Genomic DNA, 8360 nt, shown 5'->3' with positions numbered 1-8360 from the left:
TTCAAGTTTGAAATAACAATTTTCTAAAACTTACTTAAAGATTGAATACATAACTTATAAATTAAAACTGTTTTATCTGAATTGAAAGCTAAGTTTTTCCAACAAGTTATCGTTTTTTTAAACAACCTTTTCACTACAATAAACCCACAGTTTTATTGTAAAATTAAACAAAATGTATAGTTACTCAAATTTTACTTTTTTGATAGACATTTGTTTTAAATGTTAAAAAAGCTTTTAGTTACACTATATGTTTGTTATGTGGAAATTTCACAGTTAGTTAAAAATCAAATTAAGTTCTCAACACGTCTTTATTTTTGGCTACTTCAATATCAATAGTTTTACGTTAAAAAACTTAATAAAGTTAAAATAAAATATGTATTAAATAAACATTTCCAAAACCAAAGGAGATGCAACATAGAAAAATTTCAGAACTCATGAAATCTTGTGACTTTACTTTAAAGATGTTTTGTTTTATTAAAAATGTTTTCATAAAACGATAAAGAAATTATAAATTTTATGTAATATCTCTTTAAATGACCTTTTTCAATTTTCACTACTTGATTTTAGTTAGTTAGCAGTAAAGCTAATAGATATTATTTAAGTTTACTAGTCATGTTAAAAGACTTTTAAGAAAAATGTTATAAAAGTTACATATAATGATTTCTTAAATAATGTATATTAAAGTAGAAATAAATACAACTTTTATACTATTAAACTAAAATGTTTATAGTCTTAGTATCTAAATAAATACACGCAAAAATATTGGCTTCTTATTTGTTTTATTAAAGCAGTTCGCAAAACTCTTATATTTTTTACAAAAACCACTTTTTGTTTCGAACCCTCAACTATTAGATCAAGTAGTTGAAAATCGCAACTAGCACCAACACACCAACATTCAAGCTCCTCAACTTCCCACCCGAACTGAAACTGGGCGGCAAGGCTTCACAGTTATCGCGGGTTCCGTTGCCGCTGAAACCGACATTGCACTCGCACTCGTACGCCTTCTCCGTGCTGTACCTCACGCAATGCGCGTTCTGGTCGCAAATCAAATTTTGCGCTTCGCATCCCTGGTTGCCCACGCAAGGAGTGTCCAGCTTGCAGTTGATCGTTCTCTTCAGGTCTTCTTCCTCGCACGCCGTCTTCTCGCATTGTCTGGTGTCTACTCTCTTGCCGACTCCGCACCATCCCTCGCACTTTCCCAACGTCCAATCGCTGTATCCTGGCTTCCCTGAGATCAAAGTATTTTTAAAGATTAGCTCCCCTGTTGAATTTTAGGAATTTTTTTTTAGAACTAGTTGTGTCATTTACAAATAAAATTTACTTATAGCGAGACTTCTCATTAGACCAGCATTAACAAATGTGGGAAAATGTTTGTTCTTGTTAAGAAATGGGCAAGCCTGTACAAAATCTTTTTATTTGAAACATGCATTTTAGGTTAAGATACCATTTATTCCTATAAACAGCTTTGTTGAGTAATGCTTTAAAAATCTAACTAATTTTTTATTCGAAACATGTTTAATACTCACAAAACTAATTAACCAAACAATTGACAACGAATTCAAGAAACAACTAGTAAAAAGATAACCAAGTTTATAGAGGGAAATTTAAAAAAAAAGATTTTTAGAACAAAAACAAATTATTTTAAAATATTAAGTATTGTTCTAGGTTGTTTATCATGACTTTTTATGATAATTTAGTTTGAATTTATTTTTTTAAATTTAATTGCCTATACTGCTAATAAGCTACTTCGTTTTTTAACAAACTCATTTACGTCAAAACGATTTCAAAAAGAAGCTTTCATCGTTAATTAACTTGCAATAAAATTTAGTATTTAAACTTTAATTTTTTTTTTAGACTGTTGGCAAAATTAGTACAAAATACTTTCAATTTTTCAAAACGAGTGCGTTTAACAAAACTTTTAAACAGCTGTACACCGACTTTAATGCTTCAAGTGAAACTCAACCAACCGTAATATTTATCCTCGTCAACAAGGCAAGTTTTTCCGTCGCCCACAAACTCCGGCAAGCAAATGCACTCGTACTTGAGTGAGTGGTCGGACTGGCACACCGCGTCGGGCGAGCATTTCAGCAGCCTGCAGGGATCTTCGTTGTTGGGACAGTCGGGCATCTTGCACCTCGAGACGCGGTTCAAAACCACGTCGGGATCTGGACAGATATTTTGAATCAAGTACAACTACAAATAAACAGTACGCGTTAACTTAAAAAAAACTTTAAAAAAGGTTAACAGAAAGCGGAAACAAGATAAACTAAGTACGACTTCAGAATATTTTTTAGGGAAGTCCCCAATTTTGAAAATTACCTCCACAGAAACTCGGCACCAGACATTCTCTATGGTCCAGCCTGGTACCTTCACCGCAACTGACGCTGCAATCCCCGACGGACCACTCCCCGTACCTCACATGGTCCTTGATCCAGTCGACGTAGTAGGAAGTCCTGGTGTAAACGTCCGGGTAAAACGTCGAATCGCACGACTGTAATCCCCAGCTTGTCAACCCCCGTAAAACAGTGGCTTTGCGAGCCTTGTCGAACAAAACAATTTTTTGATAGTCATTATTGAGTTTGTCTTAAAAAAAAAGGTTATTAGTCATAAAATAGATCATAAACTGTTTAAAACTTTTCAAAATTTCCAAGAAAAAAAGCTGGTGAAACAGAAAATTTTTTTTATGAACGTGATAACCACTTAACTATTGCAACCCACTTTGTCGAAGCAGTACAAAGGGCCTCCCGAGTCCCCCAGGCAAGAGTTTTTCAGCGAATATTGACTCCAAACGCAAACCTGGATTTCGGGCGTGAACCGCGTCAACCACTTCCTCTTGCACTTCCAGTTGGGGTAGATGTCGATGTCGGTCTCCTGCAGTATGTCGGGGAAGACCGGTTCAGGATTGACGTTGAACCTCTCGGTGTTTCCGAAGCCGACAATGTCGCATTGGAGATTTTCTTCAACTATGTCGTTTTTGTTCCGAGGCAAAAAAGCCGGCCTGACGAGGTTGTAAAAGAAGAACGGCGTCTTGAGCTGCAAAATGGCGATGTCGTTGGGAAACGCTTTGAACCCTTTTTTTGTGGCGAACTGAGAGTGCTCAATTTTTTTTATTGCCAGACTTTTCTGCTGAAACTTGATTCTTTTGGACTCGAGGAAACCGGCGTGCACCCAGATGTTGCCAGGTTCGTGGCCCACTGTGCAGTGCGCCGCCGTCAGGATCCACTGGTGGGCCAGAATCACCCCGCCGCAAATGTACGATTTCGATGTCAAGGATGAAGGGTTTTCAACCGAGGTTATTAACACGTAGGAAGGCCACTTGCCTTGAGGCGCGTCCGTACCCGAGATGATCCTTTCCGAGATGTTGTTGGCGTTTGAGCCGTTAAACAAGTAGAAAACGGTGATTAAAACTAGAAAGTAGTTTGAAGTGGTCATGTCTTTACTCAAACTTTCATTTTTCAAAAGTTCTGATAAACTCATTTAATTATCCGAAAGCTCTCTTTGCAAAATGACGTAATTAGAAACTATTTTTGAACAAAAGTTTAAGTTGTGTTTGATTTAAATATTTTTAATTATTTTTGGACTTTCTAGCAGTTGTAAAGAGACGGGCTTTAACTGTCGGTATGATTTAAATTTAGTACTTATCATTTTCTTTATTAATAAAATAGTAAACTAGATTAACGAAAAAAATAAATGGTTTCGATATCTAACACACATTAACGTATTTAAGTAGTTTCAAACAAGCCTACAATGTAACATAATAGATACACTATTTTAATTTCTTTTTTTTTTACTGTAAGATATGAGTAATAATTTATTTGTCGAAATCTTTTGGTATAAATGTTCACTCTCTTACTTTTAAAAAGTTAATAGCTCACTGAGATTATCAAAAAGTTTATAATAGCTTATTAAACACATAATAAAATTTTTTTTTTAGCTTATCTTTTATTTTGACTTTTTTTAATGTAAGTTAAGTAGCAATTATAAGTTATATCATCGGGAAATATATAATTTTATTATTTAACGTTGTGATAGCTTAGTAAGGTATGTTTTATAAAAGTATAATGACATTAACAGATTAGACAACAACGTTTTTACTTAAGATAAAATGATAAGTTAAAACTCAAAAGTAACAGTTTTTTAATTTTAAAGTTTATGAACTTCATTTCATGTATAATAATAAAAAACTCTACTGTTATAACAAATGTGACTAAGTTTAATTCAACTCTATTGATTAAACCAATAAATAACAGCACCAAACAGTAAAAGTAGCGAAAGTTAATATATTTCGGTAAAATAAAAGAAAAACTTATGTTCTTGACATCGAAATCGTACATTTGCGGCGGGGTGATTCTGGCCCACCAGTGGATCCTGACGGCAGCGCATTGCACAGTGGGCCACGAAAATTTAACGCTTGCTTTGTAATAATTCAAAGCTTTAGATTTTTATAACATAATTTTACATTTATGTGTTACGTTATTCAAAAAATAGATAAACACTTACCATTATACCCCGCTAGAAAAAGTTTTTTTTTAAACATTATTAGTGTACAAAATATATTTTTATTCTTCAAACGTCTATTACAAGATTCAGAAGTTATCAAAAGGATACTTTTAAAGTCAACCTAGTAGTTTAGAAGTTCTAGTCCATTTTTAAACCAAGACTTTTTGAAGCTTAAAATAATTATAATTATTTTCATGCGTTTAAAATATTTTAATAATTAAAGATTGAAGCTTAAGTAAACTTTAATTCGAGCTTGTTATAAACAAGTAATTACATAGATGCTGGTTTAGCAATAAAAACTATACTTTATGAAAATTTAAACTTAAGTCTAACTTAGTTTCATATAAATTTAACTATCAATCTTTATCTTTTAAATATAACAGTTCTTATATCAAACATAATTTTTTAACGTTTTTGAAGCATTATGTAATAGAAAATAAACACAAAGTTTTTAAAAATGTAGATAAACAAACTTAAAGTCTTGTTTATAAAATGTAAATAAAAGTGAATAAAGTAATAAACTTATTACTTATTTCAAGTAAATTAGTACAATTTTAAAAATTTAGAGAGAAGAATACGTTTTTGGTAATTTTAGGTAAACAAAACCAAAACTTTAACAATCTTAAGGGCTGTTTGTTTACTTCTTTAAAGTAAATATTTTGTCAATAGATATGTTTGTTTATATTGTTGTCTAAATAATACTAAATAAATTCAAACTAAAAAAATTAAGCTTATTTCTTACATACTTACAAGTTTGAGTTATGTACAAGCAAAAACACTTAGCTATTGAATGGTTTATTAGATCAGCTTGCAAAATTTACACTAAGTCTTACACACACAAATGTTTCTTTTTTAATCCTCAACTATTAGATCAAGTAGTTGAAAATCGCAACTAGCATCAACACACCGACATTCAAGCTCCTCAACTTCCCACCCGAACTGAAACTGGGCGGCAAGGCTTCACAGTTATCGCGGGTTCCGTTGCCGCTGAAACCGACATTGCACTCGCACTCGTACGCCTTCTCCGTGCTGTACCTCACGCAATGCGCGTTCTGGTCGCAAATCAAATTTTGCGCTTCGCATCCCTGGTTGCCCACGCAAGGAGTGTCCAGCTTGCAGTTAATCGTCCTCTTCTTATCTTCCTCCTTGCAGTTCAACCAGTAGCAGTCTCTCGTGTCCACTCTCTTGCCGACTCCGCACCACCCTTGACACTCTCCTATCTTCCAATCGCCGTATCCCGGCTCCCCTGCAAAACGTGGTCCGAGATTTAATTTATTGTTTTTTAACCACTGAACCGGCGTTAACAAATGCTGCAACAACAACGTTTATTTTTGGTGCATCACAGATGGATAACAAGCTATGCATAACTTTGTTTTAATAAGCAGGTACATCATACATTTTTTCATTCCAATAGCCTTCTTTACAAGTGTGTCTTTCTAGCTAAATCTAAAATGCATGATGCGGTCTTATGCTTTAAAACAAAGTTTTTTAGTTAAACTGATAGTCTAAGCATACAGACTTATTTAATTGGTTTTTAGTTAGTGAAACTGATTAATGTTTTGTTTCGTTAAGACTGAGTTGAAATTGGTTTTAAACTAATTTTTGATGATCTTATACACACTTTATACATTATATTCAAATTACTTTATTTGGAAGATTTACTATAATTTTCTTAATGCGACAGTAGATAAAAATAGCGCAAAATACTTACAGTGTTTAAGACTTAGTGGCCAAAAATATTTTTTCTAATTTTTACAAACTGAAATAAACTTTTACACAAAACTCAACAAACTTCCTTTATATTTGTCGTCGTCAATTCTACTCCTGCAGAATTTCCCGTCGCCAACAAACTCCGGCAGGCAAATGCACTCGTACTTGAGTGAGTGGTCGGACTGGCACACCGCGTCGGGCGAGCATTTCAGCAGCCTGCAGGGATCTTCGTTGTTGGGACACTCGGGCATCTTGCACCTCGAGACGCGGTTTAGAACCACGTCGGGATCTGAACAGATATTTTGAATCAAGTACAACTACAAATAAACAGTACGCGTTAACTTAAAAATAACTTTAAAAAAGGTTTACAGAAAGCGGAAACAAGATAAACTAAGTACGAGTTTTTAGGGAAGTCCCCAATTTTGAAAATTACCTTCACAGAAACTCGGCACTAGACATTCTCTATTGTCCAGCCTGGTACCTTCACCGCAACTGACGCTGCAATCCCCGTTGGACCACTCCCCGTACCTCACGTGGTCCTTGATCCATTCGACGTAATGGGAAGTCCTCGTGTAAACGCTGGGGGAATACGAGCTGCCGCACGGTGGACCCCAACTGCTCACTCCCCGCACCACGGTGGCGTTCCTGACCTTTTATTTTAAAAGTATGTTTTTTTATCAGTCACTGTAACAATAAAAGTTTTTAGCGTTAAAATTTTTTTAAAGATCTTGGAAACTCGATATGATAAAGCAACTTTCACGTTCGAGCTCACCTTGTCGAAGCAGTACAAGCCGCCGCCGGAGTCCCCCTGGCAGGACCTTTTGCGGGAGTTCTCCGTTAAAATGCAAACATGGATGTCGCCGTCAAAATTGCCGAACCATCTTTGATTACACTTCGCATTGGGGAAGATGTGGATCTCGGCTTCTTGCAATTTGTAAGGGAACTCCTGCTCCTCAGACTGTGGTTCCGTGTCGCCGAATCCAATGATGTCGCACAACAGATTTTCCTCAACTAAGTCCCCGCTGTTTCGGGGCAACAGAGCCGGCCTGACGAGGTTGTAAAAGAAGAAGGGCGTCTTCAAAAAAAGCAGCGCTATGTCGTTGGGATAGGCCAGGGAATCGCTTCCTCCTTCGGAATAGCCCGGATGCACAAACTTTTTCACGACCGAGCTCCTCTGCTGGAACTTGGTCCTCGTGGCCTCGAAGAACCCCGCGTGGACCCAGGTGTTTGCCGGTTCGTGACCCACTGTGCAGTGCGCCGCCGTCAGAATCCACTGGTGGGCCAGAATCACCCCGCCGCATCTGTACGATTTCGTTTTCAAGAACGAAATTTTTTCAACCGAAGATATAAACACGTAGGAAGGCCACTTTCCGTGATACGAGTCCGTACCCGAAAAGATCCTTTCCGAGATGTTGTTGGCGTTTGAGCCGTTGAATAAAAATAAAATTAAAACCGGAATGAAATTTGAAATGATCATGTCTTTAGTTCACCTCTCATTTTTCAAAAGTTTTGCTGAACTTGTTTACAGGTTTTTGTCAATTTTTTTTTTAATTATGACGTAGATTTAAAAACATAAAATAAAAACAAGTTATAGAGTAATCTTCCTTTATTGTACCAACATATGTTTCTGTATATTAACTAATCAACACACTTCAACTGGGTACTGTAAAAAAATAATTACTGTAATATGAGAATAGAAGCATAGAATAAAGTAGGTGTATACATGATTTTATTGAAATAAAATAAAATAATTTACTACAAATTTTAACAGGTTAATAGTTAATAACAGGTTTTACAGAACCCAATTGAAGTTTGTTGATTAAATAACACACAGAAACATATGTTGGTACAATAAAGGAAGATCACTGTATAACTTGTTTTTATTTCAATTCCAGTGGGTTTGTTTCACTAGGATCTTTTGTTAGCAAACAATTAAATATATATTTTTGAACAGTTAGTAGATTTAAAAAGGTAATTTTATTTAAAAATGAAAAATAGCTTGTAGTAATTTTAAATTTTAGGATTCTTAGCAGTTAAACGTTTTAAATACAAAAAGCATTAGTTTTGTATAACACATTTTTAAAACAAGTAGTTACTCAATTCGTACTACTAATATGATTATATCACAATTATGATCCATTAAGATCTAA

The 8360-nt window shown here is 34.9% G+C and overlaps 1 protein-coding gene across 1 annotated transcript; it reads right to left on the bottom strand.

Moving 5' to 3' along the window:
• Positions 1-848: 848 nt before the first annotated feature.
• Positions 849-7687, bottom strand: LOC145841182 (ovochymase-like). The gene is made up of 9 exons (XM_082948553.1): positions 6983-7687; positions 6644-6860; positions 6293-6499; positions 5408-5746; positions 4307-4414; positions 2719-3464; positions 2320-2539; positions 1968-2165; positions 849-1228 (listed from the first exon to the last, which is right to left on the bottom strand). The coding sequence occupies exons 1-9, from the start codon at positions 7685-7687 to the stop codon at positions 849-851; spliced, it is 3120 nt and encodes a 1039-aa protein (XP_082804679.1).
• Between the last annotated feature and the right edge of the window lie 673 nt (positions 7688-8360).

The sequence above is a fragment of the Thalia democratica genome, chromosome 7, assembly GCF_965202585.1.
Source record: "Thalia democratica chromosome 7, ktThaDemo2.hap1.1, whole genome shotgun sequence".
Lineage (NCBI taxonomy): Eukaryota > Metazoa > Chordata > Thaliacea > Salpida > Salpidae > Thalia > Thalia democratica.
Note: the sequence above shows the minus strand (reverse complement) of the source record. Positions and strands in the feature narration are given on the sequence as shown.